Below are 15,243 nucleotides of genomic sequence, written 5' to 3'. Positions count from 1 at the left end.
GACTACCTATGGTGTTAGTAGCATGTTTTGGTTAACAGCTCACAAATCCACGAAGAACCATTTAACCCACATTCTCCAATAATGTATTAAAAGAAGACTTTAATAATGACAGAAGCATACCTGGCAGTACCATCCAATTGCTCTTTCCTTTTATAGAAGAGAGGAAGCATTGTAAGAAAGCAAGGAAAGAAGAATTACACAATAAATCCAGCAAATTCTTTTAATGGAAATTGTTAATCTACTAATTGTTTACACTTTTTTTGCTCTGTGATTAGATCATTACTGACAACAGAATTAAAAGCTTTGACATTACGTTTCTAGCTAGTCATAAAGTAAAGTAAATGAAACACTGAAACCAATCTGTGTTGCTAAGAATGGTAATCTAGGCTTTGATGAGAAGTCAATCCCTTGCCCTCTCTCCCAGGACCTCATTTGCAAAATACCTCTTAAATTTCAGGTTATGTTTAAATCACAGAAGAACCTAGTACAAAGGATAAGTTTGAAAACACAGTAGTGAGTCTAGACTTCAAGTGAACATGAGAAGTGTTCTCTGAACAAAATGTGAGGTCAAGGAACCCTGTAGGAATCACAGTGTAATGGATAAGGTGGGAATAGATACAGAGTGAGAAGGGATACAAAAAAGAAATATACTGAGCCTTAATTAAACACTTGTGCTTTTTCTTAGAAATTTCCTTTGGGACTGATGGGAGATTAGTTCTAAAGAAATACACTGTGAATAAAACAAAGGAAGAGGTAATATTTGGTTATGATTTTCCCTTTGAGAAGGCAGGAAACTGAAGTTTCTTCAAGTCAGTTTTAAGAAACAACTGGCACTGCCATACTAGCACAGTGAGTACAGCCCATCTATGCTGAGCAACGGGTTAAGAGCACTTGTTTTCAGAATGAAGCATAACAGCAAGCCCAGAATGAATGTTGAAATGATATAATATATCATAATATTATGATTTATGATAATATATCATAATATTATAATATTATGATATATCATATAATTAATACTCATTACTACCAACTGATAATCTATAGCTAAAAGAATGGGCATTTAATGGGCATTTTCGTGTTAATACCTCAAGTTGAAACAAGAAAAGTTGAGTATCAAACACCCATTAACTTACAAGCACAAATTAATTATAAATGTTTTATGCATGAAATGCTTTCCACTGAACTCTGGAGTGGTGATCATAATTGGGATTAAAAAAATAATGACCTCAACTCACCAACAAAGTTTTCTTTTGAACCTTCAATGAACAGCATCAGGACAGTTTTAGACATTCCTTGACTGTCCTCCACTGAATTATACCCATCATCCTAGAAGATGTGAACAGTGCAACTGCCTGTGACTCAGACTTTCTCAGGATCAAAATTGCAGAGGGAGAAACTGAGATTTCCAGATCAAAAAACTCCAAAGTCTTAAAAAAGGAAGCTGATTACAAGGCAACCTTCTCCTTTGTTCAACCTCAACATGAGAGACACGGAGGGAGTTGTCCATGTGCCCATGGAGCCAGAAGACAGAAGCATATTTTTTCACTCTCAACTAGGAAAACGGTAACTGGCAACTCTCTGCTACCTATGAAAACTTAATTATATACAAAACTCCATACTTCCTGTCCTGACTTAAACTTCACAGAAAATGGTGATGGAAAGATGTGAAATTCACTTACCTGAAAAATGGAAATGATACAATTGATTCGTAAAATCTCCAGGTAGCAACAAGATCAATTCTGTTGGGGTTAGTAGCATAGTATCTCCAGGCAGCCTGGAGATTTCAAGGGTGAGACAATAATCAGCATAAGGCAAGGCTATTCCTCGGTCTGAAAACAGCCAGATTATTTCAAAGACTATAATGATTCACCTGAGTGATTATCTGGAAATGAATTACTAATGAGTCATACCAAATGAATTGCAATATATGGCAAAATTATTAACACTGACTTTTGATCTGGGGAGGTTATTAAAGGAGGAAGTACCACCAGTGCAAACAAGACATTACAGTTGACTAAACTGGTTTTATTCTCCAGTTGCATACTTCTGAAAGAGGAAGGACTGCTGAATGTGCAATATTTCTAGAAGTGATTAGATTGGTTACTATCTAATGTACCATCAGAGGAAATTTTGCTGAGCTCAATCCAAAATTCTCAAAGCATACGATTAAAAATATTATGACTAAATTTGCTGCTTCCTAAGTGGATATGCAGTAAATTTTAGCAACAAATTCCAATTCATTGCTCATTCCTGCAACTCCTTCTGTTTCTGAACAGCATTTGTAATGAAAACCAACATTTCCATGTGATATCACAGAAAGCTTCTATGTCCCTCTGTGGAAATGCTATTATTTGCTTCACTGCACTCAAGATGCATTCCACAGCTACGCTGAGTAATTACTCAGTCCCAAGACAGTAATGCTAAGCTTAGATTTCTGCACCCATAACAAAGGTCAGAATAAAAGACCGAATGAGATGATTCTTCCCATTCAGTCCACTGATCGTCCAGTAACATAACAGAAGACCCAATGGCATGTTTCAGCTTTTACAAACCATACATACTACTTAGGCATTTTGACTAGGATGAACTAGTCACTGTCTCTTGTGTTACTGCTGTTGCTGTTTTCATGCTAATAACAACATGACTTTGTTTCCACATAAAATTCTTTCACAAAGGAACTAACAAAACCTGGATTTTGGAAAGAATATGTTCTCAACAGCATGTTTTCTGTGATTCTGTAAGGCTGACATAGAATTTTGTTGGTTTCCAGAGGCTAGAAGATGGGTCTTTCCTCTAATGACACCTTTCTTCTAAAATACATTATGGAAATTGAGAGATCCCTCAAGAACTGCAAAGACCATGGGATTATCTAGCTCAATGCGAAAAATTTTTCTTCTTTACAAATACGGCTTCTTACATCCTGCAATGACAAATGAGAATTGGGGATGAGGGAAGAGGAGGTCCTTGCTGCAACACGCAAAAATCTTCATAAATAACACTTTTTCAATGAGAGAAATGGCTGCAAACCTGAATGAGTTCGGCTGCTGGCTTTCTTCTTTTCTCAAAATGTTTCTGACGATGTTGCTCCTGGACCTTCAGTGCCAGCCCTGAACCCAGAATGCCCTGAAAGCATAGAGTGATGCAAGATTTTATCATAAAATCAAGGAATTACTTGGGTTGGGAGGGACCTTAAGGATTATCTAGTTCCAACTCTCTGCTATAGATAGAGACACCTCCTACCAGACAAGGTTGCACACGGTCCCATTCAAGATGGCCTTAAGACTTCTAGAGATGGGGTAAATTTAAGCATTTTTTTATTCAGGAAAAGTGGAGAAATTCTGATAGGAAATTGTTCTGCAGATGAGAATGAGGATGGCTACACAGAACCCTTTTGCAGTACATTATGCCTTTTCCACTGCTCCACTGAGGAGGTTGCTTTGCTCTTCCCTTGTGATGAAAGCCATGCCAAATCATCTTTAGATTCTCAGCTTCTTGAATGCCTACCACCTTTCCCAGCTGGAATTGTTCAGGCAATGTATTTATTTTCAAGTTATAGAATGGCCAATGTTCTGAGATGATCACTCAAATACAGATCTTTGGCATGCACATATTTAGAGCTCAGTAAAATGGTCACAATCCTAGATCAATAGGCCCCAAATATTTTAAAAATATGTCTTGTGTGGCTATGTCAATACCAGTAAACTAATGCAGGCTAGAGTACAAGCTCAAGATTTGTCCTGTGATTGCCCAGATCATTCACCTGATGGATTTGTTCTGTCCTGAGCCAAATAACACTGTCTCAGACAATGTTCACACATGGTTCAGAAATTATCAGGGTGACATATTATATCCAGTAGTTTGCATGTAAATTTTGGAATAAAAGATTTTGATAGCAGCATCCTACTTGTCTTCAGGAAGCAGAGCATAGATCAAAGTTATTTACTAATACAGACCAGTTTCAAGTGTCTGAATTACTTCTATTAATAAGTTTTGATTCCACTGGAAGTTTTGATCACTTTATCCTCTTTTTGCTAGCACACAGCTCTGGGATGTCGCTAAGGAAGGAGAAAGAAGTTACTTACTGCAGGAAGAGCAAAGAAAGACACTCCAATGAGTGAGAATGTAGCTGCAATCAGCCGTCCTTCCCATGTCTTGGGAGTCTTGTCACCATACCCAATCGTAGCAAGGGTGATCTGTGGGCAGAATAACCATAAATAAAACAAAGCCAACAACCCTGTTTTAAATATCACTATCAAACCTGTGTCACTCAATTAGCTCTATGAATGCTCACACACAGCTTCTTAAAACAGAATCTTTATGATGGGCCAGTCAATCTTTTTAATGATATCATAGTCCAGAGGCGCTGCATCTGGAAGAATGGATTTAGTCTTAAATCAGCTGATTCTCTAGGATGCATCTACTGAACAGATGTGGCACAAAGACCAAGTCTCATGCCTACTGTCAGTGCACAGTTAGGAATGCAACTTGCCAATTAAGTTTGCAGTGCTTTAACAATAAGTCAGGGCTACCTCTTCCTAAAGTACCAGTCACTAAGAAGCAAAGATAATTCTGTGAAAACTTATTCCATTCCTACGCAACTGCTAAACCTTGTTTTTCAAATATGACCCTTCAAATGAGACCCTACCTGAACTTCCTAGTAAAGAAGAATATGAAAATATTCAACAATTCTGTGTATCATTTTTTGGTTGGCAATAGAAAGGGTGAAGGAGAAATCATAGAATCACAGAATGAGTTGGGTTGGAAGGGACCTCAAAGATCATATAGTTCCAATTCCCATGCCACATATCTTGCCATTTACAAGAACTGCACTGAATAAAAAAATGTGCTGCTGAATTTTAGTCAAAGATTTTGTACAATACAGTCAGTTCCCATAACTACTGTTAGTAAAGAAACTTAAATTCTCTGTACAAGATAGCTAGGATTTTACATGATCAAATGAGCAGTGGTGCAAACCAATATAAGAACAGGCATATTAAACATCCCTCTTGATCAGTATCCTACCATCAATGGAATTTCTTGAGCGATTCCTGTCAAATCAATGTAAGACATAAGCAACATGTAGGTTTCTTTCCAGAGACATCTTTCTACCCTTCTATATAAGAATCCAGAGAGATTCTCGGGAGAATGGTCTCAGTGGCTCCTTACAGATCTAACTTCCATCAGCATCTACCTATACTGCCCAGACCTATGCCACATGTTGCTAGGTCTACAAAATAGACTTTGTACCAGCTTTACTTTAGTCATTTGCTGAAGGATATAGCTCTCACTGGGTGGACGCCACTGCTGTAAGAACTTGGCTGCCCCAGTGCATACAGTCTACCAGTGAAGTTACACTTAGAGACCCTCCTCCAAAACAGCCTTCCTAGAATTCAGGAGCACAGACTGGTATCTCTATAGGCTTTAAGTACCTAAGAGCCTCTGCCTGACTAGATATCCACAGAGAGATAAATTCTGATAATTGATTTTAGTGGTGTTCTTACTATTGGTGATGTTATACCAGTAGTATCCCACTCACTCAAATTTAGCAGCACTTATATTTAGACCCTAACACCAATACTTATTGATACAATGTTTTTAAAAAGATCATAAAGAATTTTTGGATTCACTTACCAGCCCCCACCACAATGCATCTGCATAGGTCTCAAACTCTTCCTTCATCTCCACCCCATTAGCATCCTTTTCCGGCACATCTTTTTCAACCAGATAAACAAGAAACGAGGATAGTATGAGTGTCAGGAACCCAATGTACCAAGCAGTGATGAGTTCCTGCAAAAGAAACAAATGGACAATGAAGGGGCTGAAAACAGACTCAAAATCCACAGTGGCAGTATAATTGTCAGGAGAGAAGCACTGACAATAGCAGAGCTGTCACTGGAAGCTTGGTCACAATTCCACGATGAGCCTAGCTCAGTGCATACTGGCAAAGTTGCTGTAAAGTTGAAGTAAAGCTTAGCTAAGAGCTTAGCTGCACCATGATGAGACTATATCCCTGACCTTGAGTCTTATGTCATTCTCGGTCCTTTTGCACCAGGGCTGCAGTGGTTTTATCAGGCAAATCAATGGCTCTGCTCTCTTCAACTTGAGAGAGTCAAGGCTGCAGAATACAGTTTCTTTTCTTTAGGCATATCAAAGCAGCTTTCAAGGTTTCCTCTCTTTTAGTTTATGGCTGATTTCAAACACAGATGGCAATTTGTTGGTGAATCTTGCTAATAAAATTGTTTCTTTACTGTCTTTCGGTAAAGCAAATTTCTCATAACCTCTTTTTGTCTTCCTCATTCAACTGAGATCCAAAAGGTGGTGATGGGAACTCAGTGTGGAATGATGGAGAAAAAATCCACACTACCAAGACAAACAATTTCTAAACAATGTCCTTAGCACATACACTTCTTTCATGATCTCAGTTTCCTGGGAAACATTTTAGACATAAGTGTTTATATGCTCCCTGCCTTGCAGCAAGCTTTATGGGGAGGAAACAGAAGTTGGTATGAAATGAAGGAGGGTATCCCTATCAGCTACAACAAAGAAGTAAAATCTAATTATGCTGTGCCAGCTGGCATTCTAATTTTCAAAAAACCTGAAATGTCAGGAATGTCATTCAGGGATTCAAAAAAAACCGCAGTATGTAGCACAGTTTTTCTACACCCAGCGCATATGAGAAATCTAATCTAAAGGCTTTTAGTTTAGAGAGTTTTTAACTTGTAATAATATTTGTTGAAAATGAAAAATCACAATGCATCTTTCTGGTGTGAGACAGAATGTCTGACTACAGCACTCAGTTAGACTGAGAAAAGATGATTTTAGAAATTCTGTCCGTCTGGATTCACACTGTGTGCATCACTGAATTGTCTGACCCATGCTTCCAAAGAGGAGTTCTACTAGCAGCTCCCTCTGAAATGACATTTCTGTCAGCCAGTCTTTTGCCATCCTTCTGGAGTTCCACCATCTCTGGAAGTGATCAAGAGCCATGTAGATGTGGCACTGAGAAACATGGTTGGTAGGCACAGTGGGGATGGGTTGATGGTCTTAGTGGATTTTCCATCTTTAATGATTCTATCATTCTATGATTACTGTTGCTAGAAATAATCCTAAGACACTCCTGCACTTATGTGTCCCCTCTCTTCCACTTCAGTATCTCTCCCCCAGGCCTCAGCCCCAAGCTGAGTCTTGCAAGTTCCTCACTTACCTTGCTATGTGCACAAATAGCTGATCCCAAGAGTTTCCACGTGCCGCCTCGTCTGTCCATTCGGAGCATCCTCAGGATCTGAAGGAAGCGAAGGCTTCTGAGCGATGTGGCCAGAACATTGCCCTGGTTCCCAACAGCAACCACTGGCACTGAAGCAATCAGCACAAAGATATCTGCAAGGTGAAAAGAACAAAGCCTGCCAACAAAAATGGCTCCATCACTCAGTTCTTAATCCCATATGGCCGTGCTGCAAATTTCCCTAGGCAAGTTTTAAAGCTGCCTGAAAATGCCTCTTCATGCCAATTAATCAGGTACCTGCACCTGGAGCACAGAGTCATGCACAGAACTCAACAGAGAGCCCTGTAATCTATTTACAGATCAATACACTATATTTGAGACATTGGCTGAGCTAGCATAGAGATGCACAGAAACAGTGTCCTAATGCTGACAGAAAAAAAAACAAACACAACCACAAAAACCTGAATTCTTATGTCCCTCAAGAAGGCCACAAAGAACCAGGATTACAGATCATCACACACACACATATATATGTATATATATAGTACATGTAGTTTTTTGATCTTTTGGCTGAATTTTCCTATTAAAATCACTGGAACAATCAGCACATGCTGCCAATTCACTGATTAACCTAGGAAATCCAAAATGCGAATCACACTGCATCTTGTTGTTGGTTGCTCTGGTTTGTCTGTTGTTTTTTTTTCTGTTTCTCCCCCTCCCCATCCCTCCCCCGGCTTGATTCACCTCACTTGTCAATTCATACAAGTGGTACCAAAGGAGTTAAAAAATAATTATCTACGCTCTCATTTTTAAAATTGTCTTCATATTTTATTTCCAGCCAAAAATAGTGTCTCCAGATGAGTTTCAGAGTTACTCAATTTCAATCATTCTCAAAACAAACTAGTGTCAATAATGAACCAAAAAATGAATGAATGTGAACATGAATGACCAGTGCTCCTGCATGTTGGCAAGTTGGTTTTGTGGATAAAGGAGTTCTTGGAGGGGATTCAAAGGTGGATAATGAGTAGCTTCAAGGCTAGTTGTAAGTAATGCCTACCAAACTTGAAGGATAAAATGGGAGAAATCACAAAGATACCTGTTTGTAAATACAGACCAACATTATAAAGGTAAAATATAGCACGTGAATATGAAAAAGGGTTGGGAAAGTTAGCATTAGGATCTGAAGGGCTTTGAAACTGAAGACAGTGTACATTTTGTGGTGAACTTGAGAAAAACAGTTGGGCTCAGGACAAGAAAAATGTATTCAAACCATACAAGGATCAATTTTTTCTCACTGGCCAACCACCCAAGCACATCTTAAATGAATTCTTATTGCCAGGTATTACAAATAACCACTCCCAGCATGACACAGTTCCTAGCACAAGAGGCTGGGCTGACTTTGGTGCTCTTTGTACTGTCTTACACTGGTTTTCGCATATCCTCCCAACGTGGGTCAGAAGGAAAAGGACCTTACAAGGAAAACAGAAGTACAACATATGTGCCTACCCAGCATGCACAGAGGCTTTCGGGCAAACTTCAGTCTTCCTCTCCATCCTTTGTAGCGGCAGCAACATCCTGCAGCCCAGATTCTTAAGGCAAACTCTGCTCCAAAGATGAAAATGGCAAAGGTTTCCTGCATTAAAGACACAAATGAGACTGTTAGACTTATATTTTGCAGTAAGTCTGGATGCACAACAATAGATGAAGCAAACAGAGTTGCAAACTGAGGAGCAAATGTTGGGGACAGGGATGAGAAAGAGATAGGGGAAGAAAGCAGGGAAGAGAACACAGGTTCATGAGAGTCGAGGAAAAGTGGGACATCATAGTTTTACACATTGCTAAGTTATCTGTGTATAGGATGTGTTCTTCCTACTGGGTATATATGAAGTGCTTACCTTGCTTTGATGGAAATGCAATTATTTCAAAAAAACAAAACCACTGCTGTTTTTTATTATGAAATAAAAACACATGTGGTGACTGCAAAGTGCCCAGTGCACAGTACTATGGGGTTATGTACCAGTTGTTCCTTCATGGAACCATGTCTGAAGAGACAAGGACAGGAGCAAGTGTATTCATATGGTAATGTTTATGGCATATGTATAAAGGCATATATACAACAAATGTAAAACATATATTATTACTCTCAGTTTCTCTGCAAAGAAAAATAGGATATTCTATTGTGATTAAGGACTGGGGAATTTTTTAGCTCTTCTAGGCACGAGAAGGTAATGAGGAGGAGAGAAATTCTCCAAAGTGACAGAAGGAGATGGGACAAGAGCATCATGGGGCCTCTGGAAATGTGAGATAAAGAGGAAAGGAGGATTTTTCCTAATACTCATACCCCCAGCTGCTGCCCATTTCTCAAAAATTGCTGAGAGCCATGTAAAAACAGACACAGGAGAAATTACCTCAGGCTTTCTCAAATGTGAATAGATGGCTCAGAGTAGAGTAACAGGGACAAAGGCGAGATTCAAATTCCCTAGCAGATGAAGGTGTTTTCTTACAGTTGCTTTTTAAGAAGAAACTTGCAAGGAGAAATCCCCTCCTAAGCCTCTTGACATTTAATTCTTGTCCACTTCTACTTGCCTCCAGTGTATAAAGGGAAATGGAAATTGAGATCCTGGAAGTACCATGTGGTTCTCCTAGAATTGCTATTCCACAAGACTAGGGTTAGTGAGAGAGACCACTTTCTATTCCACGACAGTTATGGAAAAAGAGGAAGTTGGGATCATTTTCATAAACTGATTAATATGTCACATTTGTACTTAGTGAGCTTTTTCAATTTTTTTCTCTTTCTGTCAAGTAGGAGTCCTGCACAAATAGTCTTGAGTATGAATCCACCATTGATAAAATAAACATCCTGGAAACTCAGAGAAAGGAATATATTTATTTTCTCCAAGTACATTTCTCTTCTTCGTGGATAATAATCAGAGACATTGCTTTGAACAGTTTCATTTATGCTACTATCAGACGAAGTTTTGAGTCCAATTCTAAGGACCTTCCTTAAAAAATAATAAAAATGCTGGGAATTGAAAAATATTATGGAATAAATCAATATTATTGAGAGATCCTCAAAAACTGAGTTTTCAAAAGTTCTAGTCTGACCAATAGGAGATTTATTGGTACTTTAGAAGGAGAACTGCTGGGAAATACTGAAAACTTGCTATTTAAAAATCTCAGGCCAGTAGTCTTTCTTTCTTCCTTTATACTTAGTTGATGTTGACAATGGACTGGGAACTCTCCAATACGTAAAAGCTCAGTCACTGTCCCAGTTCCCACAGAAGAAATCGTACTACATGCAGAGCAAGTTTCCATCACTGCTGATGGAGCTGATTTCTGTTCAGGGAGATCAGCAGGGTGACACGCTGGCCACAGACTACTTACCAGCAAAAGAAGCCAGTCACCTGAAACAGTTTCATACTCCTTGAAAGTTGTCAGGACAGCTAAGATCAAACACCCCAAAACAATCAGAAACCTGGAGTGAAACAAAAAAGGAGAAGCCAAGAGAATATTACTGCTCTGTATTTGTGTGGGAGATGCTGCTTATTTACATATAGGAGGTAGATACTTCTGATCGATAAGCAGTGGAGTGGACTCTCAGGAAGACCAAGAGAGACTTGGAAGTTAACAAATCATGGCAATAACCTATGTCAAAATGACTCCAACACAAACATATGATAATTAACTCTGTTGCATTCTTCAGGAAGAAAATAGATAGAATTGCATGTCAGGAAGGGATTTATAAGATATGTAATGCTCAGGAGGTCTATTTCAAGCTGATGTTCTGTGTGCTTCACAAAAAGGCACTGTGGTTGCAGTGAAATTAATCTACTTGGCACATACTGAGACTAGACAAACAGTAAATGCTTCAATACAACACAGCACTGGGACTAACTCTCCCTTGAAAACCACACTACTTTCCTTTTTTTTTTTCACTTCTCTTTTTGCATTCATTTCTATGCAGATGAAAAGATGACAAAGCTTGAAAGAGAGACAATAGAGAGGGTAAAGTTCTGCTCTCCTCGGTATGTGATAATAATAAACTCAGTATGTGATAAATCACTGACTCTGTGCTATTGTCTGTGAAGACCCAGAATTCAGAGATTTGACAGAAAATTTAACTCCCACAGCTGGTAAATCCAATTCAGTCCAATCTGAAGTCAAGTTGATCTGCTTTATAAAACTATTCCCAGGTTCAAGCTATTAAAAATCTACAGATAAATAGGTAGGAAAAAATCAAGGGAGTCTTGTAAGTGATTGCTGTGAAGCAGAGTGGGGTAAACTAATATTCTAGCACTTAACGTACCCAGTTCATGGGCATTTTGAATGTGCTCCCAAACAGGAACAAAGGGCCAGTGGGCACGGAAATACTTCATAGCTTAGTGAATAAATGGGAAGGACGTCTCCATAAAAGCTCTGGATCTTTTGCTAGAATGCATGAAAGAAATGATAGGCATGAGGCACTGAATCCAGGGGAAAAAAAAAAAGTCTTGTTAAGACTTGCACTGTGTAATTCCTGTTCTGAACTTCAATCTGATACCTGAAGTGCTATCTCATGTCTTGCTACACTTTGTTTCACTGGGTGAAATGGACAGAATCCAGTCTACGTGTGCAGGCAGGGAGAATGATGACCACGGAGGCTCAGCTTGGATATGTTTCCTCTAACCTGCCCTGGTCACTTGTTTCATTTGTATATGGGGAAACATGGGGCTAAGAGAGCATACCCTGACAATACTTCCATGCAAGGAATGGACAACATTGAAAAAGCTCCCAGCAAACCTTGAAGGGTTATGGTGCTGTAGTTTTCCAGGCCTTAGGGTTGTTCAGATTGAAGTTTCTATGCCAGTATAATCACTTGGAAAATTTCAAATCAGCCCTTTTGAGAAAGGTTAGAACAGATATACACGGATTTGCTCATGCTGACTCATTCTGGATTTCATCGACAAGTTTCTCCTTCTCCCTCTCACCAGACATGCTCTGGGGAAGGGTTAAGTGGCTGACAAGAAACAGTCTTTGGGTCCAGAACATGTCTGTTGCCATCAACCTGTAACCACGTGCATGCCAAGTCAAGACAGTAAGCAGTTAACTTAGTACCTTTGTGAAGTTCTTGCCATGCCCTCAAGCTGGTTTTGTCACACCATAACTTGCTGTCCCCATCTTGCAGTCATAAAGCCAGTAGCCCGCTAGCTGACTTACAGTTCTTGCACCTCCACAAGTAAAATGATGCCAACTCAACCAAGACAATGTGATTCCTTCAACCAGCTATAAATTAACTATGATTTACCAAATTACAGCCACTACAGTGGCACCATCACTAATTCTTCAGTTAAAAGCTTGGGCTTTAGCTACCTGATGATTTCCATTGCAGTTGTTTCTTTACACTGTGTGATCCAGTAGCACACAGGTACCATTTAAATGATTTAATGAAAGGTGAATCACACTGAAAACAGTCCAAGGAAATTACATTATCGGCTGCTTAAACGTAAGGTATAAATTCACATTACAGTGTGCACAGTCACATAAAGATAATGTGCAGATTTTGGTTCAAAAAGACAGAAGCTCGGAAGCCTAAAAATGCTTGCAGTTTTACCACTAGAGGGTATCAGCACTCCACAGACCAGAAGAATCCTGCTCAATCCTATTTTCCCTCCATGTGAAAAAAAAAAATTGCAGGTGGTGTTCAGGTGATCATATTCCTGTACTTGATATGCAAGAAAATGAGTCTTACTGCATTGAAAAATCTTTTCCTTGTTCACTAACAACCAAATAAATACTGGCACGAATGGGCAAGGGGTGCTTCTTGCTCAATTGCTCTGCAGCACAGCCCACGCTCCTCCAAGCAGGAGCCCACCTGCAAAAATAACAGACTGTGGAAGACAGAAAAGGAAAAAGAGGGTGGGAGGGTGAGACTGGAGATCGTAAGTTACCAAGAATGATTTCAGTCCCAGCAGGGAACATGATCTGATAGCCTTAAGAATTATGTGAATGCAATCCAGAAAATTGACTTTTGAGGTTTGACTGCTGAGCAGAAACCACAATTTCCCCCAAAACCCACATTCCACAGAGCCCGGCTGCTCCTTTGACAGTAATCTGGGTGAAAAGCCTGTGCTGCAACAAGTAAATGCAATCCATCTTGGAAGCATCAGATTTCCTTCTACCACCCTGTTTCCAAAGGATAAACACCTGCTGCAAGTTAATCAAATCACATCTCAGCAATCCTCATTTAGTATCTGAAATGATGACTGTGTTCAGAGCACTCTGTGAATTTTAATCTCTGTTCATGCTATGCAGCCCACCAGTTTCCCTGCAGCCTATTTTGTTTCTTTTAGATCTGGGTGTTTACAAAACCCAGAAGTCTTCTTAAGTTCTCTTTCTATAGCAGCTGCTACAAAGGTAGCATATTTTTTTCATCAGTCCCCTTTGCTTAGCAAAGACAACAATTATATTTTCATCAGGAGTGTCACCTATACCCATTTTCTTGCCCATATGGTGACTAAGCAATCAGACTTGAACTTATTTGACTGTTGCTCTGTACTGTCCCATGGCAATATGACAGAACCTGAGCCTGTGTTCTCTAATCTCATCTTTCAGAGGCAGAAATGTGGGTCTAGTGGTTGAATCTGGCTATAAAATTGCAACAGGTGACTCAGAGTGCTGAAACCACAGGGGATGATGAGAGGAGAAGCAAACAGTGACCTGGGGAATCAGCGGAGGGAGCATCTGAAATTTACACAAAGTTACAGTGATGCTATCAAGAGACACATAGCATTAAAGGTTAGAAGAAAGAAACAGCAGAAAAATTAAGGTTTAATTATAACAAATGAGTCCTCTGAAGCCCAGACTTTTTGACAACAGTGTCTCAGCAGGTGTCAGTCTGTACCTCTAGACTAATTTAGATATGACAAATAAGGATTTGAATTCACCTCCTAGGTTTTTAAAAATTAACCTTGCTATCATTTCATGTAATGTTTCGTGGCCCAGTAAGTTGTACCTATTTATTTTATTCCTAAAAGCTTGGTTATTTTGATGGATGTGTAATTTACAGACCACCAAATGGCAGTGTTCTTTTGTCACTGTCACAACTAATATGCTATTCAAAGTAATAAATGTTCTTGCCATTTAGAATGACATTTAACATTCAGATTTTCAAATCACACTATTTTGGAGTATTAAAAATAATCTTCCAAAAAGAATACATACTTCTTACAGGAAAGAAAAAATAATTTATTATCATGCTAGGTTATGAAACGGATTCTTCCTGGATGAACATCACGGATTGTTTTGCTGATTTATTTTAATGTTTCAGATTCTTTAAATGTTTCTTCTGTATCTGCTTTCATATGAACCAAAATGATGCTGATATAGCTGAGATCTTTTACATTTTTTCTATACATATGTGCTTGTCATGTATTCCATTCAGCACCTCTTCCGTAGAATTTTAGGAGCAGATCACATAGTGATTTGCCTATAACTTATTCCAAAACATAGCAGTTCTTCTAAAGCTGTCATGAGGATCAGAAACATCATAGGCAGGTCAAACAATGTTTGCATCTGCTATCATTTTGGCAGTTTTTTTGTCCTGTGTGAAGAACTTTGCCTTTACAGCACAATCTGTCTGCAAAACTTTTCTTGAGCATACATTTAGATGCAGTATGTTTGATTTTTGTATAGCTCTTTTCTACCACACAACTTAATTAAGCTAGCAGTTACATGGATGGAGTCTTGATCTTCTATTGTATTGTCTCCTATAGTGAGATGTGTTTTAGGACTCACTATGGACATCTGCTATCACATACCTCAAGTGGACTTGAAGTTAATAGAGAGGAACATACACTCCTAGTGTACAACTCATGTTATCTTGAAATAGACAGCTCATGGTGTTAAGAAGCACCTAAACAGACAATGTGTTCTCTGTATCTGAAAGAAAATCTGGTAATGACTAGCTCCTATATAAAGGTGGCGGTCAAACAGTGGAAAAAGCTTCCTAGAGAGATGGTTGATGCCCCATACCTATTACT

General features: G+C 39.0%; 1 protein-coding gene across 2 annotated transcripts in view; it reads right to left on the bottom strand.

Moving 5' to 3' along the window:
• KCNQ3 (potassium voltage-gated channel subfamily Q member 3) overlaps nt 1-15,243 on the bottom strand; it is a gene marked incomplete at both ends in the record, with an annotated part of 188,259 nt that overhangs the window by 19,980 nt on the left and 153,036 nt on the right. For both annotated transcript variants that reach the window (XM_079533740.1, XM_079533741.1), the window contains 8 exons: nt 121-147; nt 1,683-1,777; nt 3,031-3,126; nt 4,086-4,196; nt 5,635-5,790; nt 7,208-7,380; nt 8,732-8,858; nt 10,610-10,700. In XM_079533740.1, coding sequence (XP_079389866.1) covers nt 121-147; nt 1,683-1,777; nt 3,031-3,126; nt 4,086-4,196; nt 5,635-5,790; nt 7,208-7,380; nt 8,732-8,858; nt 10,610-10,700 — 876 coding nt within the window. The remainder of the gene's footprint in view (nt 1-120; nt 148-1,682; nt 1,778-3,030; nt 3,127-4,085; nt 4,197-5,634; nt 5,791-7,207; nt 7,381-8,731; nt 8,859-10,609; nt 10,701-15,243) is intronic.

This window comes from Tetrao urogallus (assembly GCF_951394365.1).
Source record: "Tetrao urogallus genome assembly, chromosome: 3".
Taxonomy (NCBI): Eukaryota; Metazoa; Chordata; class Aves; order Galliformes; family Phasianidae; genus Tetrao; species Tetrao urogallus.
This window is presented reverse-complemented; position numbering and strand designations above follow the sequence as displayed.